Source organism: Labrus mixtus, chromosome 12, assembly GCF_963584025.1.
Source record: "Labrus mixtus chromosome 12, fLabMix1.1, whole genome shotgun sequence".
In the NCBI taxonomy this organism is placed as follows: Eukaryota; Metazoa; Chordata; class Actinopteri; order Labriformes; family Labridae; genus Labrus; species Labrus mixtus.
The window spans coordinates 23,680,389-23,701,488 of NC_083623.1; the positions used below are offsets into that span (position 1 = coordinate 23,680,389).

At 40.8% G+C, this 21,100-nt stretch overlaps 1 protein-coding gene across 1 annotated transcript in view; it reads left to right on the top strand.

The window, feature by feature from the left end:
- The first annotated feature begins 1,187 nt into the window (after positions 1–1,187).
- Positions 1,188–21,100, top strand: part of ube2j1 (ubiquitin-conjugating enzyme E2, J1) — a 46,549-nt gene continuing 26,636 nt past the window's right edge. Inside the window, exons 1-2 of the mRNA XM_061052661.1 lie at positions 1,188–1,542; positions 20,279–20,352. Coding sequence (XP_060908644.1) covers positions 1,512–1,542; positions 20,279–20,352 — 105 coding nt within the window. The 5' untranslated portion in view covers positions 1,188–1,511. The remainder of the gene's footprint in view (positions 1,543–20,278; positions 20,353–21,100) is intronic.

Here is a 21,100-nt window from a genome sequence, read left to right on the forward strand (position 1 = left end):
CAAAAATGTCTGCTTAAATCTGACAGGCTCATTGTAAAAAATCTCTGATTTGTTTCTCGTTTTTATGCCAAAAGATACTACTTTAAGTTTCTCCTCCTGGTGTGATCCTGTAGAATCGCCTCTTGGTTGAAACATTTGAGGGTTTTTTTCAGGTCGTTGAAACACTGAGCGCTCGCTCAGGTCAAAGTTTCAGATCAAAGTAAACCCCATGAACCTCCATAAAGCTTTAAAGCATTGGCATGATCAGTATGAAATCTTTCTATAATAACTTTTTTTAAGGAGTCCCAGATTTCTGTGTATTGCTTCATCCCTGAAACTGACACACTCCTGACAATTCAGCCCTTAAATAACTTTGCGCTCACATTCTGGTGCAAAAGAAGACAGTCAGACACACAGATAGTCAGACGGTTTACCACATCTTATTGTTAAGCTTTACCTTTTGAGCATTTAATCGCAGGTAGAGGAAGACATGATAGTGAGGTGGTTTAACACTGATGGGATTGGAGAGAGGGGTCAGCAGAACACGGCGAGAACATCTACACAAAAGATCAGTCATCTCATTTTCTCCCTCTTCAGCTGACAGCAGTTTAGTTTGAAAGCCCTTAGAAAACATACATCCATACATTGAATTTTTATCTGTTTACCCATGAAAACAAGTAAATCTTAGTTGTTTTCTCGGGATCTTGACTTATTTATGCCGTTATCTCGGGATAACATTGCTGGTTTTTCAGCCCCTAAACCCAAAATATACAAATACTGAACACAAAAATATTCAAAATACCCACCAATATACAGAATAAACAAATGTTTATAAACAGTACCGTTATTTAATACAATAAAATACACAGTTTAAAGATTAAAAATGTGAAGTGCTGAGCTTACTGATGCAAAATTGCACTTGTGTTGAGAGTCAGTGTGTAAAGGAGGGAGGGGGTGAGGGGCTCTGGGTCCAGGGGAGGGGGTTCTGTGGTGCAGATAGTCAGTGTGTGTGTGTGTGTGTGTGTGTGTGTGTATGTGTGAAAAATGTATTCATTCAAAATTGACCAAATAATATTTTTTTTGCGGTGAAAATATAATTTAAATTTCTTGCTAAACTAAATAAAAAAGTCGTGAACTACTGCGCATGCGCTACGCCATTCCTTCCCAGGAGAAGAACGCAGCCAGTAGTCACTCACTTCCTGTTTACGTTTCAGCGAATGACGTCACGCTGATAGCATTTAACCAACAGTTTCAGACGAGAAACAGAAGATAACTTGAGAATCAGCTCTTTTATATTCTCGTGACGGGTGGATTTCAGTATTTCTTTGACATATCTACGCACGGAAACACTTGGAGGAGTGAGCGACTCACATATTCTGCTGTTTTGCTCCATAATTGAACACCGAAGCGAGCTAGCCGGGCTGCTAAGTGTAGCTAGCGTTAAGTAGGTGTAAAGCTAGCTGGGGGCTAGCTAACGAGTTAGAAACCAATCAGCACTTTAGCTTCAAGCAGAGCTCTCAACCTGTGTCAGGATGGAGAGTAAATACAACCTGAAGAGTCCGGGTAAGACCTCTGTTAATGTGTTTATCTGTGGTGTTACGTGTATCTTAATATGACAGCTCAATCTCACACTTTAATGTTTACATCTTATTAACATCTTTATGAACTAACTCTATCAAGCTGCTACTAAGCTGATGTCCTCTGTGTAAATGTGTTCGCTGTTTGACTCCTTGTGGACATGCTTTGTTTTTATATGTTGTAGTATAAAGGACATACATCTGTCTTTATAATACTTGTAGAGACCTAGATCTCTTCCTGTTCTTGAAAAAGTACGTGGTGCCAGGTTATGTTTTTAGGACACGTGTGCGTTTGAAGCAGCTGTCTTTTATATGAATGAACTGTAGTTTTGTAGTTTCAAACAGCACAGGTGATGGTTTTGTACAGAGAGGAGGATCTGTGATTATACTTGGTGATACACATTATAGGGTCGTCGTGATACCAGCTTTGTAATCTTTGTGATCATACTAGTAGGACTGGGCAATATATCAAGTAAATATATCAATATACTTTAAGACAAAGATATAGGTATGAGATAAAAATGTTTGTAGCTGTAGTTAAAATAACAATATTCTTCCATTGAGTCGCCAGTTCACCTATTTCCCGGCTGTCTGTCCTTCACCCTGAACTACCTCTCTCCCTCTCAGAGCAAAACTCAGAAACAGACAGCACAGCAATGCACACCTGTGTATTTTGTTCTTGTTTATTTTATTATTTAATAATCAAACTTTTTATTTTTGTATTATTTCATGTACTTGACGTCGTGCTGCTGGCTTTTAATAAAAGTGTCTGTGAGACATTTGGTCCATTTGGATTTAAATTAGGACTAACTTTGTTTTTTGTTATTTCTGTACAGAAAAAAAGAGATATGTGTGTTGCCATTCAGCTAAAAAAGTATTATGGTAGGATTTTTAGTCCGTATTTCCCAGCCCTAGATAATACTTAAAATCAAATGATTGGATACCACAGCAACAAAAGCAGAAGACCTATAGGCACCCAGAATTAGGTAATTCCTTGGTTTTAATGACCAAAAATTGTAGGCAAACTTCAAATTGCACAAATACTCTATAATATTCTCTCTCTCTCTCACGGCAGCCAGGTCTGTTTTCGTCCCCCAAAGCTTCTGTACTTAGATCAGATGTTAGATCAGTGGTTCTCAACTGGTGGGTCAGGACTCAAAATGTCAGTCAATTTCAGTGGGTCACTCATGCCGTGTGCTCACAGACGATGCTTCTCCCGCTCCTCTTGTCATTCTGTAACTCCGTAATGCAATGTGAATTCAAACTGGGACACAGATCTTTTACCTTTATGGATGCAAAGTGTACAGAGGTGTAATGATGGCAGAACTTTATTACAGTGCTGTTGCAGAACCACAATCTATAATAGACCTGCACAATATGAGGAATTAGATGATGATGTGCTTTAGAAGGTAACTCAGAGTTTACATCAGCTGACAGCAGGATCATCACTGAAGGAACTGAAAACATAATGATGCTCTGAGTTCATGCCACGTACCACAAAGGAGAATCATGTGAGCTCAGTGTTTGCTCTGTTGATATGCAACCCTTTCTCGACGACACGCACACGCACACACACACACACACACACACACACACACACACACACACACACACACACACACACACACACACACACACACACACACACACACACACACACACACACACACACACAGACATACCTACACACTCTCACAATAACCTCATGCAGGTGTTCAGTGCCCGGAGGCAAACATGATTTGTTTGTTCAGAGTCGTCGGGTTGGAACAGTTTCAGTTTTACTATTCAGAGTGTCCGAATGACTGGAGCTCGTCTTACTGGAGTTTCCCTTTTTAATGAAGACGTTAAATCACATGAACATCTCTCTCTCTGACTGTACACCATGGAAAATAGAAGAATCTGTGTTAAGAAAAAAATACATTTAAGATTGTAGAAATTTGAATGATCGGATAGTAAAGAAGAGTACCAACACTTAATGAATGAATTCAGATCTTTAGTCATTTTATTTTGTGACTTAAAACAAGAAATTAAATAATCCAAAATGAGGTGCCTCTGACTTCTATTTTAATTGCTGTGCTATCGCAGGACTATCAATATTGTTTGATTTGACAACCTTAATTATAAACACAAGAGACAAAGGGACATTTTGGAGGCTGTATCTAATGAAAAAGTGTTCATAATAACAAGTCAGCCAATTCTTTTTATGATTAATCTTCTCTATCTCTATTAGTCTCAATACTACATCCAAATAATGATCAAAAATGGAAACTTCAATAAACCATCAAGATAACATCTTTAAACAGCTAAACTAGTCAATATAACATTGCATAAGAAAAAATATTCCAAATCATTTTGTCAATCTGATTTCCTGAAAATGTATTTTTTTTATAAAATGTAAAAAGTTTCAGGTTGATTTATTTTGATCTTGCTCTGCTCATTGTTTCAGCTCTATTGAACTGCTCAGTAGTTCAGACGGCAGAGGCTTGAATGAAATCTCAAGTGTGCTGAAGTCTCAGGCTGCTTTCAGTCTGTAGACCATTTGTTTCTCAAATTAGATTTATAAGACAGGACGGTTATTTCCCTGCCTACCTGCATGGGTTACCGTAGCAACAAAGCAGGTATCAGAAACTAAAAACACTGGTGACCCAGAAACATGAGAAAAGTCAACTCTTACAGTGGTTTGAATCAGTCCTCAATATTAATCTATCAGTTATCGGGTTACACTAATGACAGTAAAGTTTGTAGTTTAAAACTTTTCTGTCTTTAACTCTGTGTGCTCATGGCTTGTTTGTGTGTCTTTAGATTTGTAATTTTCAGCAGTAACAGGGTGATCTTCGATATCAGATGTCGATACAAGCTCCTTCACTGATCGATCGCATTGAAAGCTTTATGAGATGTCAGATCTCCAGTCTTATTTTTAAGCAAAGCTGCTGAAGTGAAAGAGAAAGCACTGTCTGTGATTGCATGATTCCATTGGCAACCATAAATTGACCATTATTTGCACTAGTGATGTGTCGGGCAAGAGCGAGCCAGCTCTTTGTGCTGGCTCTTTTAAGTGAGCGCTGGCAGCCAACTCACGTTTGGAAGACATTTTCCTTTTTTCCGATGTGTCCTTGGGCAAGACATTTAACCCCAAGTTGCTCCCGCTGCTTCTTGTGCAGATCAAAAACCTCTTGTCACATTATAGTGGGAACGTTTCTCAACCTTCGTTTAGTCTGCAGGTAAAACAAGCTGCACATGTAGTTTGAAGTTGTATCATCCTTGAGGTTCAAAGAGAATCACAGCGACAGTAACCGGACTGGAGTTTAATATGAATATTTGATTCCCTAAATGAATGTAAACTGATGCTGCGCCCTTGAATGAAACCTTGAGTTTGCAGCTGTTTCTGCTTTGACTCCTGACTGGCCTTTTAATTCTGTGTTTGTCTCTGAATCACATCCACAGTGGTGTGTACGCAGTATTTTAGGTTTGAATGGCTGCAGCTGGTCTTGTGTATCCATCTTTGCTTACTGTCCCTTATCATATCCCAACGTTTTCATAAATCAAGCAGCTGAGTCAGAAAATATATAACTAACAATTATTCTGGTTATCAAAAATGCTCATCAAAATGTTCCCGGAGTCAAAAGCTATTTCTTCTTTTGTCTGATCTTCAGTGCTGGGTGAACCTGAGGAAGCTACAGGCGAAATGTGTTGTTGCTCACAACAAAATGAAATAATGTTATTTTCAGTGTGCCACAGACTTCTGATTCCTTTTTGGTGGTATGCTCCTGCAACCGTGCACACCTGAGAACATGTTTAGGCTGTGCACGGGGTGCCTGTTGGCCATTCAGATCATTCTTCAGACACCGTTATGAATGCAGAATAAAAGGAAAAAGAAAATACTCAAACCCATTAAGCTTGAACGAGAAGATGTTTGAGATTTCTGCAATTTACATCTGTTCAGAAAACTACAATTGGTTTTTGAACCAGAGCGAGTAGCCCTCCGATACTGCTGTGGTTATAAAGATGGATGAGTGCTATCTTTGACTGCCTAACATGTCTCTCCCTGCAAACAACACAATGGTGTTTGTCATTGTCCCGCTATAATCTGTGAAAACAGTTTTGCTGCCGTTCGTTTGCGGTATACTCGTCCGTACTTGATACTTCATTTTAGGTATATTGAATGTTTCTGTTAGAAAACTATCAATGGGTAAAATAGTTTCAGATGAATATTCTCTAACTGTTGTTAAATTGATGGATTATCTTTGTCGTCCTGGATTTACCTCTCAGCTGGATGTTGTGGAAACAGCAGCAAATGAGAGACTCAGACTTTGAAGAAGTCTCTCCTCTGCGCGCGCTCCTTCACATCTTTAGAGTCGGCTTGTAGTTACGCAACAGAGCCGTGTTTCTCCCCTCTGGACGCACTATGAATCATTCCCAGTGGCCAACACACCAAATATGTGTTACATAAGATGATTTTGCATACGAGGATTATCAGCGTCCCGCCTTGAGCCAGTGACCAGACCTCTGCTCACCCAACAGACGCCAGAGGGACTCGTGTGGGAAAGGGCTTTTCCTTGTCATCTCTGCTCACTGTCACCGGAGGGAAGAGCCTAAAAATGGGCACAGGAAGTGAAACAGCAGCAGCAGGAGGGGATGTGGAGCAGGGGAGCGCCTGTGGCTGTGCATCAGGCACTGCAGGGACCACCGTGTGCAGAGGATGCTGCTGGGATCTGTTTCCCCATCATCTCCTCGCTCCTCTTTTTACAATCTACGTGTGCCGATAGTGCAGGAAGCAGCGTGTCATACAAGTAGTGAGGCTGAAAGCAAAGGTGGTGACAGCGTTTCCCACAGGGAGAGAGTTGACGTTTGTGCGACTGGCTGGTTCAGTAACTCTCTAGTCATATGAAGAAGTTTGGAACACTAAAGAAAAATCTATGCTTCCACTGAAAGAGCTTAAAGATTAAAACTGATTTGTTTCTTGTTAAAGAAAAATATTCTAAAATAAGTGTTTAGAGTTGATCAAGAAAAGCAACAATTTGTCACTTTTACCACCTTAAAATATCACAAATCAGGAATTTTGACTTATGGATCAATTTATCAGAAATGGGGCGGGAAAATGTCCTTCTGACCTGAAGAACAGCATATAAAACATCCGACTTAATTTAAGAATCGAATGCTCAACCTGAGAGAGTTTTAATGCACTAACATGCAGACATTACAAAAACAATATTCTTGCCATAATGAAGTGCGGTCACTCAGGAAATGAAGTGGAAAATGGGACTGTATTTCACATTACTTCAGATACTAAACTATTGATACTTATCTGTGTAATCAACTTGATAATGTTCATATTTTAAAAACTGTCTTTGCTGTGGGGTTGGGAGATTTCATTTTGCAGCCCTATCCAGATATGAAGCATCATACAGTATGTCATGGCATCAAACATTTAACTGGTCATCCATTTGATCATTAACAAGAAACATGACTCACTTTTTGTTTCCCTAAATAAACCTTCAGCATGTAATGTAGTAGTGGACCTAAAGCAGAAAAGACATAACAAACCTCTAAATAGTCGAGTCCAATCAGTTTTATTTACATATCCCTTTAGCATGAATTAGAGATTTGCCTTGAGGGCTTTTCTTTCTCTGTACAACAAACAGCTTTCTGTTCTCAGAGAGCCTCAGCTGGGATGAGTAACAACATGTAGCTAATGTTGCATAGTACAGAAAAGACCAACATTACAGAAACTGTCAAAGTGACAAATGTTTAGGAGGATGCTTAAAGGGATGTTACTTAAAGAAATGCAGCAAATCCAAACATAACGCAACAATACTGCTTGAAAATGAATGAAATGACTCATTGAATATGAGACCACTGCTCTTTATGAAAATAAGCTCTGTAAAAAGATATCACCTGCTGCAGTTCACTTTTATGCAGATGACTCCGTTTTCTGTTGTTCACCCCCTTCAGAAAAAAAACTCCTAGATACCTCAAATATCATCTTCGATATTTTCAGTTTCATTAAACTTTGCTTAAATTATTGTTACGTTAAGGCAAATTTAAAACTCTGCTGTTTTTAAAAAGCTAAAGACAAAACATTCTTTCTTCCCAAGAACAACAAATGGTCGGACCAAACAAATGTAGATCTTATCTTTAATCAATCTTATCCTTGAGGTCAATCATTTGAGCTCAACTGGAACATTAAGTGTCTTAATAATCCGTCCTGTTTTTTCCCTCCTGACAAGAAACACATGATTTTGGCAGCTTTTTAAAAATGATTCATTGGACTATGTTAATCTTTACTTCAATTCTCGAGTATTTTTTTTAAAACAATCTGGATACTGTCTACCATAGATATTATCTGCCATATGATTGATATCCAGCTATGTGAATTGTCTTTGGCACCTTACTCTTTACTGCTAAAATCCACCAGACGCGTGTTCGGTCGGTCTCCGCTCTGTCAAAGCAGCTGGTTTTTACTCTATTCATTGTGTGTGCCCCGCTGCGCTGCGTCTCAGCTCTGACAGTCCGGAGTCTTCTGCAGCAGATACACAAGGCTTCTATTTTTGGTGGATGCTGGAGCACAGTGCATCAATTTACCACAGACAGAGCAGAGCGAGTGGGACAGGAAGTCAGACACCGAATCAACATGAAAACATCCAGTTTATATAAAAAAAAAAAGTTTTTGTTGACAGTTGAGAACAATGGCTGTGTGATTGATGTGTTTATGAAGGTTTTATACCACATACATCGTATTATCCTGCGCTGTCGCACATGATACTGTAATTACCACTGGAACCTCTTTTTGTCTTGGCACTCCAGCTGTTCTGTGCTGTGCTATGAGAATGCAGCCTGTGGGTGTCGTACATGAAATGCTCACATATCTGCTGGAAGTTCTGGGTTATGCTGCTGATCTGTTGCCTTCTGTGTTTGTCTGCAGACTTCCTGATAGCTTACGTTAAAATAGAAAATCTATTCTTGGGCTTGTAGATGTAACTACTTATGTACATCCATGTAAAAAAAACTATGGCTTGCACTCCCCCGTCCCCCCAAAATATCAACAGTGTATCTTCTTTTGTTCAACTTATTGATTCATAATTGCCTGCAAATAAATCCAGACCTGTAAAAGGTGTTCATAAAGTCTGTCTCTCACCCTCTATCAGACAGTTAGAGCCAGCTTCATTAGATATGCAGGAGCTACCAAAAGGCCAATCCATCTGAGCACTCTGTCTTCAAAGCTGGTCTCGAACATTGACTACAAAGAAAAGTGTCTGACTGATGGATTATTCAATCAGAGCTGCAGAGTTTTATTCACTAAATATGAGAATGAAACCAACCAATTCATCAGGCCAGAGAACTCTGCAGTGCTCACACTTGATTCATTTAGCTGTTATAAAGTACAGATGTATGAAAAACAAACTTTCCAACACACACACACACACACACACACAAAAACAGGGGCAAAATCATTCCCTCTGAAAACTGCAACATCATCCAGCCAGCCTCATTTACCACTGTAGGTAAAGCTGTTTTCATACAAGCATTCCTGAAACTTTCAGGAGGACTGACCCTGAAATCCTCGTGGTCTGGATGTGGGGGGTGGTCTCAATGGGCAAGACATGACGTGAAAAGGATGACACAGATATCACTGTTATGTCTAGTTCGACAGATTCACAAAATTCACTAAAGAGACAGAACATACTGGAGAACAGAAAATGTAATGCAGCTGTTAATTAAATGCAAGGATATCGTACCGGTAGCATGCATGCAGTCACCCACACCCTCCCACTCGATATCCCAGTATATCTTTTCCATGACCCGAGGAGACCCAGGTTGAATGTGAGCTGCCACGGGCCCTGCCATCAAATCTGGAAGTGATCCCAGAAGACACTGGGGGATGAGGTACTGAGGGGCTCGTCTCTCATCCTGAAGTGCCTGTCCAATCCTGATAGCCCGATCACACATCTGAGCGCTTCTGATTCCACTCTGCGGGGCACTGATGGATCCCCCGAGTCCAATATCATGACTAAGTGGTGGCCAAGAAGACAGAGAGGATGTTTTTAACCTAATTGCTTTTGGATACAGCTCTCTCAATCTCTCTGACACTCCCGGCCCACCTGAAAGTGTCGCCTTCCCTTCTATCTAACCCGTGGCACCTGGATTTTTATGGGACTGGAACCTCGAGTGAATGTTAGACAAAAGAAGAAATAGAACTTTTGTTCAAGAGATGGGAGAAATACTCAGAGGATAGAGAGAAAGAAGGCTTTTACTCAAGTACAGAAACCTGTGGTGAAGTATTGATTTAACTTGTTTCCAGTAATCAAAGTGTTGCAGTCACAGCTGTGATATGTCCTCACAACCTGAAAGTGAAAAGTATCCCTCATTTCTACATGCTGTTTTAAGTTCAGAGCTAACGGAAGCTCTCCTCATATTTGGAGACGATGATGAACATTTACTTTGCTCGCATGTATAAATCAGCTGGATGGGGTAAGACTCTCTGGTCTAGATCTGCTGCTGGCTGTGTGTCGGCCCTGTTAGCGGCTGTACTTTCATAGGTCATAGAAGTGTTGTAGTCAAGACCACACTAACCGAGACCAAGACATTGAAGGATTGAGACCGAGTCAGGACTATGGTTGTGCTCGTTTTGTTGACTAAACAGTTAAATGTCATCACCCTCAGTGGACACTGGAATTACTAGTGGGTTAAACAAATTGTTAATACTTTTTCAAATTCAACACAGCCGTCCACCACTGGGGCTGTAGCTCCTGTCAATGAGCCCGCTCTCCCTGCTCTACTACCAGGATGTAAACAAGTTAAGTGAATGGATAGTATATCGTAGGAGCAGCGTGGTTTTGTCAGTATTTTAAACTAAAAAATAGAGAGTAAGTTGTAGTTGTGGTAAGTTAAACTGGAATATCAAACGGAGCATGTGTAATTATATCTAGCACGGGCATTTGGATGATACGCTGCAGGGAGGACTGGAGGTTGGCGGTGCTAGCTCCGCAATGTATGATCTTTTAATCTCAACAAGTTTCTTTCCTAGTTAAATACATTTTAAGAGACAATTCTGAACAAATTGTTCTCAATTTTCACATTTTTCTAAGAGTTGTCTTACCTTTAGACTAGTCAGTTAAACAGAGTTTAAATTCTGTCAAACAGACTAGGAAATTAGTTGGCCGGGAACATCCCAAGTGAAGACCAAGAACATTAATACAAGAGAAAAATCATCAGCCACAAACGCAGACCGTTATTCAAAGCACCATAATACACCTACAGTATATGGGTGACCCTGCCAAGAGGGCAGCAGCACATGTCATAATTAACATTACATGATTAAGAAACAGTTTACAAATTATAAGTTACGAACAAAAAAAAATATGTGCGTATTGGTTCACAAATAAAGTGCAGATTTGTGAACTGTTTAATTAGAAACACAGGCACTCTCTAATGGTCTGTTACTTTTTGTCATTTAAGATCAAGCCAAATACTTTGAAGCTAAATGAGTTCACAAGTTTCAAGTCCTCCTGCCACTCAGCGCTTTATAAACAGAAAAGGATTTAAAATGTTGGCGTGCATAGAAAGCCAAGTGGAAGGATTTAAGAACAGAGGTGATGTGTTGGGATTTCTTGGTCCTGGTTAAAATACGTGCCGCAGCATTCTCTATAAGCTGCAATTGTTTTATGGATTTATGGGGGAGTCCAGAAAAGAGACTATTGCAATAGTCTAATACTCGTCTAGCCTCAGGACCCACCACCAACTCCTCCGTGGGAAAATCCAGACCCAGATTTCTGATACTTTTCGACCAATCAGATTTGTATCGCTGTAAAACTTGTGCAGTTTGGACCTCAGTCGGTACAAAACTTGTAGCAGAAGCAAAACTGAACTAAAGAAACATGTTTAAAAAAGTGCTTCACAGACTTTTTTTACACAAGTTTTTTTCCAGGCACACCTGCACGACCCACTGAAAAAGGCTCCGTGACCCACCTCTGGGTCCCAACCCACCAGTTGAGATCCACTGGTCTAAATTACATGAGAGCGTGAACTAGTTTTTCAGCACCTGAGTGTGATAGAAAGATTGAAAGGCCCTGATTCTTTAGATGTTTTTGATCTGAGCAAAAGATCGCTGGGTACATTATTATTATTATTATTATTATTATTATGGCAATGAAAGCTAAGGTCGGCATCTGTGACACCAAGGTTTCTGACATTGGTCTTTGGGGTGTCATGTGCGGCTGAGGCCCAGTTCTTCCAGCATGTACCAAAGCCTGCTGGGTAATTGTGGAGGAGACATCTACTCCCCATGCCGTCAGGACAACTTAGGCCACACATCGGGCTTGTTGCCGCCGTTAGCACCAGGCATGTACCATAGCCTGAAGTTGTACTTGCTGTGTACAGTTCACGTACAGAGAAGACAGTAACCCTGAGCCATCCGCTGTACTGTATGTTCCAGGCTGCCCACACAAGCTGAGTGTAACAGGAACGTAGTGAGAAGGCTTCTAGATTTAACATTTTTATTACAGGAAAACACATTCCAAGAGACGCTATCTCATAATATAATTAACAAGGTGCTAACAACATGTGGGAAATGGAAGCTTTAGCTGGAAACTAATTTTATAAGATATAATGACAACTGTTGGTGGTGAAGTCACTCAGCTGCTGCTAATTTCCTTGAATTCTGAGAGTTTTCGGGTTATTATGTACACTCCATGCCGGCTCCCGCTGCTATTTAGAGGAAAAAGACAAACTGCTGTGGAAGCTTTTAAGGGAAATTCTGATGTTTTTAAACCTGGGCCCTGTTGTTACCATATAATCGGAATACATCCCACAATAATACTGTAAATGGACTAAAGTTGGACTAAAAATGGACAACGCTAACGCTGATAGTTGTTCAGTTCAGACTCACAGAAACATATTAGCCTAGAGTCTCTCTGCTCACCTCGTCTGGTCACTTGTCGTTAATAGAGGAGTCTATTCATTCAAACCAGACAAGCTTTAAATTGACTTTTTACCACTGCTTTTACTAAATACATGATAATAACTTAATGAGGGAAAAAGCTGTTCAAAGTGTGCACTGACTGCTCCGTGTTGTGTATCCCAGCATGCAGCTGCTCGCAATGAATACAAGTGTGTCAGCCACTTTTCAATCGTGTCACATTGTGTGCAGTTAGTGATAGTGGCGGCTGAACTTTTGAACATTTTATATTGGTTTACGTCGCACCGGTAAATAGGATGTAGATACACATTTTAAATGGAAATAAGGTATTGTCTTGTATACCAGATTCTCCAGTTAACATTTTGTGGTCTAATCTGCTGATAGGTTCAGCTGAAGCTAGACTGAACAAATTCCAAAACTCTTTGTACTTTTTAAGACCCCAAAATGACAGTTTCTCTTTGAGCTCATAAATACATGTAAACTTATCTCTACTCATACAGTGTTGGAGAAATGGTGTGTCCTCTTGGTTTTGCTATCTTGTAAAAATCTTGTTTTTCAATGAGGTATTTATTCATTCATTTTACTGTGCTATAGGCTGCTTAGATGAATTGCCACACAGCAAACACACAGTGACAGCGATCATACAGAGCTCAGACAGACAGACACAACTGGTCACTTTATGGTTATAGTTTATAGATGAAGGTGTAATCAGTCAATTCACTATTTGCATACATGGCCTTGGAGAATTGCTATCTCATGTTATACTCCCTGAATCTACTTATTTTATTACACACAAAATGTAAATTTAAAACTATGGATGGCGTACACAATGCCATTCATGTCTACAAAACTAGAAAGTGTGCTAAAATGATGAGTTCTCCAGATTAAAGATCAGTCTGTGAAACCTGTGAAGTATCTTTGCATGCTTTTGCAGCTGAAAACCTCATCATTTATCTTCTGCAGGCGTCAGTAAAAACCCTCATTTGAGCCTGTGCCAGGAAAGGTTAGTTTCAGCTGCTGTCTCCTTAAGGCCCTCCTCTCCATGTGCCCACTTTCTTCTGATTGGTCAGCTTTCTGGAAGCCTTCCAGGGGCAGAACGCTGCAGGGTTTTCAGGGGAGGGCTGCTCCTAAGTGCTGGAAGAAGAAAGCTTATGTAAGAGGTTTCACCGGCTTAAATAGAGGCCTGAAGCTGACTCATACATTTCTTGGTTTCATACGGTTCCTAGCCCGCTCTGGACGGGCTGGAGTTGCTTAGGCTTTCTCGCTCCATGCCTTATTGTCTACTCTGAAAAGTTAGAGTCACAGGGCAGAACAAACACCTAGCTGTGGGAGTGTCACCCACCTGGGAGAGGGGTTACTGCCCTTTGTGATGTCATGATTGAGCCTGTTTGAGCACACATTTTCTGAAAAGTGGAGCAGGCAAAAGACAGAGAGGATGGACTTTTCTCATGGTTGGAGGGTTTGACAAACTAGGGACACATATTAGTTTTCAAAAAACATATTTAAGTGTATTTTGCACAATGTGTGAGCCTTAAGTTGAAAATCGTTCAACTTTTCAGAAGGGGTCGTCAGACGTCATTGGCGCTCTTTTAATCAGCCAATCATATATTAGCTTGGTCCATGTCTGATTGGAGCTGTGATCGCAGGGCCAACATTATTATTATTAAGCTCATATTGCAGAAAAAGTAGGAGGGCAAGCATCCTCCCCTTGGTGCTCTTAGTGAAGAATAAAAGTCAAATATAAAACATACAATAAAAAGCAACAGCAGACTCCTGTGGTAGAGACACTTGCTGCGCGTTTATTTTCAGAACACAAACCCGAGAACATCGTCAGCGCTTTTCTGCTTGGAAAAAAGGCCAGGTGGACACGGGGGTCTCAATTTGCAAAAGTGGGAAAAGTCTTGGTGTTTTCAAAATGTACACATAGGTGCTAAATGCTGATTTGGCACAGAAAAAAAAAAAAAGGTTTTTGTTATCAGGAATCTGTAGAACGATCCCACATGGTTCACAAACTCCAATCAGCAGAAAACATCGGTGTTAACACTGAAATCTTTTAATTCAGGCAAGGATTTAACTCTATGAATAAATTCAGGAATTGAAATGGAAAACATGTAGGAACCCAACAATAGAAGAATAATCTAAGACAGCGTCTCACACACACACACACACACACACACACACACAGAGTTATTATACATCCACAGCTTTTCTCTTCACACTCTCTTTGCAACACTTCTCGTCTCCTTCTCCGTCATGTTTTGCATTGACAGCAAAGGCACAACAGATATGAGACCAGCATATAAATTGGCATTTTCAAAGTTTCCCTCCTGGGTCCAAAGTGGTGGAATGACATTTTCCTCTCTGGTCCCGACATGGTGCGGCTGAGCAGCTCCTGTCGAAGGTTAAATCTCTCTTTATGAGGTTCCTCACGTCACCTTCTCCCCGCTGAGCCCTCTCCCTCTGCTCTTTTTTTAATTCTAATTGCTGTCAAAAGTTTTCTCCCTCGCTCTTCCACTCGCCTCGATTATTATTTCTTTTCCAAGAAACCACTCTACTCTAACGCATAACAATTCTTTGGTCTCAGAAATAATTTGAGGACATGCTGGCTCTGATTCTTGCACACTCTAAGGGTGATACTGGTTTTGTTTGTGCCAAACAACATTAAATATGCCTGGCACATCCAGGTTTTCTGCACACAGACATCTTCCCAGCTTATTTTCCTACCTTCACAGAATTTAATTTGCTTTTAACCCCCTTCGAAAAGACTGCACACATACCGCAGTTTGAGCAAGATAATCAAAAATAAAGCTATTTCTTGGCTTGGAAAGTTTTGGAATTGCTCCACTAGATTGCCTGAAAGCGACCATGAAACAGTCCGTAATGACTGGAATGAAATCATTCGGGACAAAAGCGTCTTTGCAAATAAAAGTGTTTTTTTTCACCACTAACAGGCTCAGATTGTTGGACTGAGTGTGTGACAGAGAGAAAGAATCCCCAAAGAGATACAGTAGGAAGGGGTAAAACAGTTAATTTGACCTCTTTTTGAAGCTGACAGAAACTCTTGACAAAAACAAAACTGTACTTTTACTGTGAAGAACGCTGCAGGTATACTGTAGGTGTGTTTGTTTCTGGTTTGTTACACAAAAAATGCAGACAACACAGAATACCTCACAGATTGAGGAAGAGGAAGACCAGCAACTCCCTGTTTTGTAGGATAAACTGCTATTTTTGTCAGTGGACTTTTGAGAAAGATGTTTTTGGTATAAAATGATCTTCCACTTGAACAAAAAGCTCTATCTCTGAGGGATCCTTTCTGTAATGTTGTCAGACACTTAGAGTAACAACCTGAGCCTGTACGGGACAAAAACAAAGAACAACTGTTAGTGATGGACTTTGAGATCAAGAACAACTTTTCAGCCTCTTTCACTACCAGCTGTTTCAATCTACAGAAATTCTGAAAGTAAATTTGTTTGAACCTTTCAGTCATTTAAGTCGGGCGTACACTGTGCAAGTTAAACAATGTTTACACTAAAATATCTAAATGAATAAAAATGGACTAAACCTGTTATAAATATTTTTTGTTGAGTGATTACATTGCCTCAAATATTTCCAACAGTTATCAACCAGAGAAATCCTTCATTTTAGAGTTGTAACCGGACGTGTCTTGACATGTTTATCGTTGCCGTGGAAACACCAGATGATACGTCTAAGACCGCTATAAGCAAGCGTGAGCTGCTACTGAAAGCTGCCGTACTGCTGCTGTGATAAAAAAACACATGATGTAAATTATATCTGGATACATTGTCGGTTTTGTTTTAGTTTTTAATGAGAGCCCCCTGGTGGTGGAATTTACATACTTTGCATTTAAGATGGATTTAAACCCAATTTTTGAGGCCTATGATTCATTTTGAAGTCATGTCGAATTTCCAGTGTGTTTTGCAGTGTTCACAGCCCGATCTGAGCTGATTCTCAGTCTTCAGGACTTTTTTCCCTGATCGTGCCTGCACAAACAGACAGACCACGGCGAGTTTTCCAGTTTTTCCAGTCAGGACTCTGGTTGTTGTTGAATGAATCAGTTTGTGTGCGTGTCATTATTTATCGTCTTTCTTCATGTGGGCTCTCTCACATTTTCAACATCTGTTAAGATTTTCAAAAAATCTGTCTGTGTGGCATTTATGAAAAAAAAGCCAATGTTTATTTTTACATTTCCTTAATAACTGAATATCTTCCAGTCTTTAAAACTGCATGTTGTTGTGGTACAATTAAGAGCTTACCAAACTGTTCCTGAAGGGAAAAACTAAAGTCAGTCATTGTGAAGTCTTAAATGAGTTTCAAATATCATTTGAAAGCTTTGTAAACACACCACCCCGAGGAGCCACAGGCCGATCACACTCGTGTTGTGAGCTTCCAGTTGTGGGTCAGTCTTTTCAGCAACGAGGCCGCCTCGCCTTCAGCCTGCTCAGCTTTTAGTGAATCTGAAACGTTTTCAGCTCCTGGTGACGGATGGAGCTCTCGCACTGTGGAGCTGCAGCCGCCTGTTCATCTGTTCACAGATCACTGCACGGTTAAGCCTCCTGTCTGTTATTTAATTTGTTGGCTCCTCTGTGCGGTGCCACATGGAGAAACGGCTTTGTGGTGTTTTGGGTTTCTGTTGAGGCTTAACGTTTTCAGGAAAACTCAACAGATTGTCATTGATGAAGGTGGAACCATTTATTTGTGTGGTGGGAACAGAAAAGACTCTTGAAGCCAGAATCAAACTCATAACTTTAGCGGCACAAAGTGATGGCAAAGCAGGTTCTTTTTATCACTCTGAGGTTTTTATTTTATTTTATTTATTTTTGGAGTAGTGTTGCTGCTGATCATTCAGTATCCGTTAGCATGCCACAGCAGAATGTATCAAAGTCAGGCACGAGGGTGTAAACCACCAGCTACATAACGATAAGATATCATATCAATTCTTTGGACAACGATAAGATAGTTGCCATGGTTATGCTTGTTGTGCTTCCTGCTTCCGTCAGCTTGCTTCCTTGGCTAATGTTCTGTTTCAGGTGACTCGTGGTCGGCCGTCCTCTGTGTTCTCCCCACACAACAGGATTTCTGAATGACATATTGAACATGTATTTACGATCAGAAATAAATCTTAAACATGTTTGATATCGACCATTTCAAATCGGGGTGGCTCCAATTGTCTTCTGAGCAGATCAGGGCGTTTAAAATCACTCTAAACACACCTCACACCACAGGAACATGTGGCAAGATCATCTTTGGAACATCAGATAATAACTAACGCCTTGATTATCTAGTAGTGTGTACCCCGCTTTACCTTATGAAAAAATTTTTTTATATGTTTTTATTTCTAAGGACAGAACAAAGACCTGTGGTTCACTGTAAAGCGTCACATTTTTCATGTTTTTAAATGAGGAATGTGCAAAATGTGATGATTGTGTCTCTTCCAGCTGCCACATCCTGATGGCAGCAGAAGTGGAAGCTTTCCAACTGGACTTCCAAGTATAGTGTGCACAGATTAAATGAGTTCATTAGTAGCCATTCTTCATGATTGTGTGAAAATATCAGCAGTGGTGTTGCTCATAGTTTATCAAACTGGATATATTGGAGACACAGATTGTAATATATAAATAGCTCTGCTCATGTTGTTGTGTGTATTAGTCATCTCTCTGGGAAACAGACATCTGTATCAGCTGTCAAATGTGGGGAGAGTTTTTCTCTTGGCTCCTTTCCTTTAAAAGAAAACAATAACTCTGAATACATTTCAGAGTTTTTGCATCCTGGGAAATAGTCTCCTGAAACCTGCCAAAACATGTGAGGTGTTTTTTTTGTTGTTCTGGTGAGTTTGTCGTACAGGCTGAAGCTGAATGTCTCCCAGCATAGATCAGTTTCCCTTCTGCCCTCTTGTCTTCAACATTTTAAGCCTGCGTAAGACTGCTAGATCGCTCCATGACCTTTCGCTCTCTGGTGCAAACACGAGGAGTTGTCAAGCCTTGAAAGCACACACACACACACACACACACACACACACATTCTCCTCCTGTTCTCTGTGTGTGTCCACTGTGGTGATTACAGTAGTTTGTTCACATCTTCACTGAAGAGTGTCTGTCCTCGGGCACAAGCACACACAACACGTGCCCTGAGAGCTGCGTGGTGTCAGACCCCCCCCCCCCCCCTGCAGCCTGCACTTCCTCTCTCCTCGCCTTCATCCCTGTTATTTGGCCTCCCACCCATCCCTGCTTCTGCTGCCCTTCCTCCTCTTCCTCCGTGTTTCATTTCACAGTCTCCATTTCCAGCTCCACACCCCTCTCCGTCCGTCCCTCCGCCCTCGATTGGATTCCAAACCAATTCCTGCCTCCATGAATGCCTCTTAGTTCCGCTTTCCTTTTCACAATTACTTTCCAATTTTCAGCCCGTCGTGTTTCCTCGTGCAGCGGCTTTGAGCTCTGGAGCAGCAAGTAGAAGGAGAAAAAGCTCCAAAATCAACCTTGTAGTTTTTAAAGCCGCATGCCTCCTCTGAGCACTTTGTTAACACTGTGACATCAGCACCTGCTGTCGCTGACTAATGACCTTGTGTTGAGGCATGGTGGGATATTTAACCTCGGGGGTTTGCCTCTGGTGGACTCTCCTCCTGCGGCCTGGTCGTCATCGTGTGGAGCATGTGTGTGTGTCCTTTGCTGCCAGGGCGATGAGTAAACCCCTACAAACATCCTCACTATCATCAGCTGGACTTGTGTAACAGACGGCCCCTGATTGATGAGAGTGCGTGTGCGTGTGTGCGTGTGTGCGCGTGTGCGTGTGTGTGTATTAACCCATCAGGCCGGAGTGTGTTGCAGGCTGGGTCATGACACACGGGTTAAAACCAACAGATGTTGCTGAGAGCTTTTGAAGTCTGCACACAAACTAAGAAAACACAGCCTTAAGTACAGATTGATCCTTAAAACACAAATACAGAAAATAAATAAAATCCTTGTTTACTTTTTTTTTCTGCCTCCAGACAGGTCAGCTGTTTGTATGCAGCAAAAAAAAACAGCTTCTGCTATTAACTGTGAATCTTCTTTAAAAAAAGTATCTTTAATTCAGCTCAGTTTTGAGCTTTAAAGCTTCAAAACTTTGATATCAAGTGTTCTAGAATAATACAGCCTCTGTTATTTATAGTTTTTTTGGGGGGGGTTTATGCCTTTATTTTAGAGATAGGACTGTGGATAGAGACACAGATCGTGTAGAGAGAGAGAGAGGGGAATGACATGCAGGACAGGAGCCACAGTTTGGATTCGACAAGACAATTTGTGCTGGGAAGGTTTAAAATTTTGTTTCAGGACTTGTTGTATCCCAAAGAAAGGAAGAACGCTGGGAGTCATTTTTGTCATTACCATGTAGATATAATGTATGTGTTCATGCCTTGATCTGTTCCTTCATCAGAGATTTATGATTTTCTTAACTGTAGAGGAACATAGACATGCCAGAGGTCATTTGAATCCCTGGACTGCACATATGAAGTCGCTTTGTTGTTTCAGCCTTTTTTTTTTACACCCCAGCTGTCTGAACCAGTGAGACTTGTTCTCTGACAGAACATGGAGTCCTGTCCCTCCGCGCGCTCTCCTCATCTGTCCGTCTGTGTTAACGTCCTGTTAACAGCGACTCTGCATCGAAAACATCCGAGATGTCGGCCAGTAGAGCTGCTGCAGTTTACAGGGATGATGATGGTGGACTGCAGCAGACACACTCTGTGAGCTGTAATGATGGGCTTCACCTTACATGCACTAACCTCTGTGTGTTTGTGTGTCTGTTTTCTCTGAAGCGGTGAAGAGGCTGATGAAGGAGGCTGCTGAGCTGAGGGACCCCACAGAGCACTACCATGCACAGCCCCTGGAAGTAAGCCCCCCACGGACACACATGTTTTATATTATCTCAGTCTAATATCAACACCTTTCTCCATTCAGAGCAGCTTTGGTTAAATCAGTACAAGAAAGAGACCATTTCTGGTTTTTATTCCTCTTTGTTTTAATTCTGTAGCTTTGCCAGTTTTTTTTTTTTTTTTTTGAGGGATAATCTCAATATCAACACCGTGCTAGTTCTCTGGATCAGAGATGTTCTGTCCTGCCGTCCTCAGAGGGTTTGTGTCGGGGGGAGCAGCGTCAGATGTGCTCACAGTGAGGACTGGCTGCCCCAGAGGCTGTGTTCTTCCTCCTGTGTTTATTTTCTCTATTTACTAGTGAATTCAAGATCAATAATAAAAAAGTCACTTTATTGAAATAAGCAGATGATATGGCCCCGCCCTTATTGGCCTGTTTCAGGAAAATGATCCTTTAGGTCAGTGGTGTCCAAACTTCTTTTCTTGTGGGCCAAAATTGTCTTGTTAGAATCGCTCGCGAGCCACAGGTTTTGTTTTTTAAAATATAGTTGAAAAAGTAGTAAGGCTTTGCAGATCAGAATCAAAAGGCTCGCTAAAGAAACCCAATATTTTGATTTCTTCGTTCTACTTTATTTGTTTTTTTCTCAGAATCAAGCCTGTAACGTGGTTCATGTTTTTGGAAAAGCTTTCTGCATTTAGCTCAGGTCATTAAATGGTTAAACAACAGTCCGCTTGTTTCCAAAAACTTTGCATACGTTTTTTTTCATA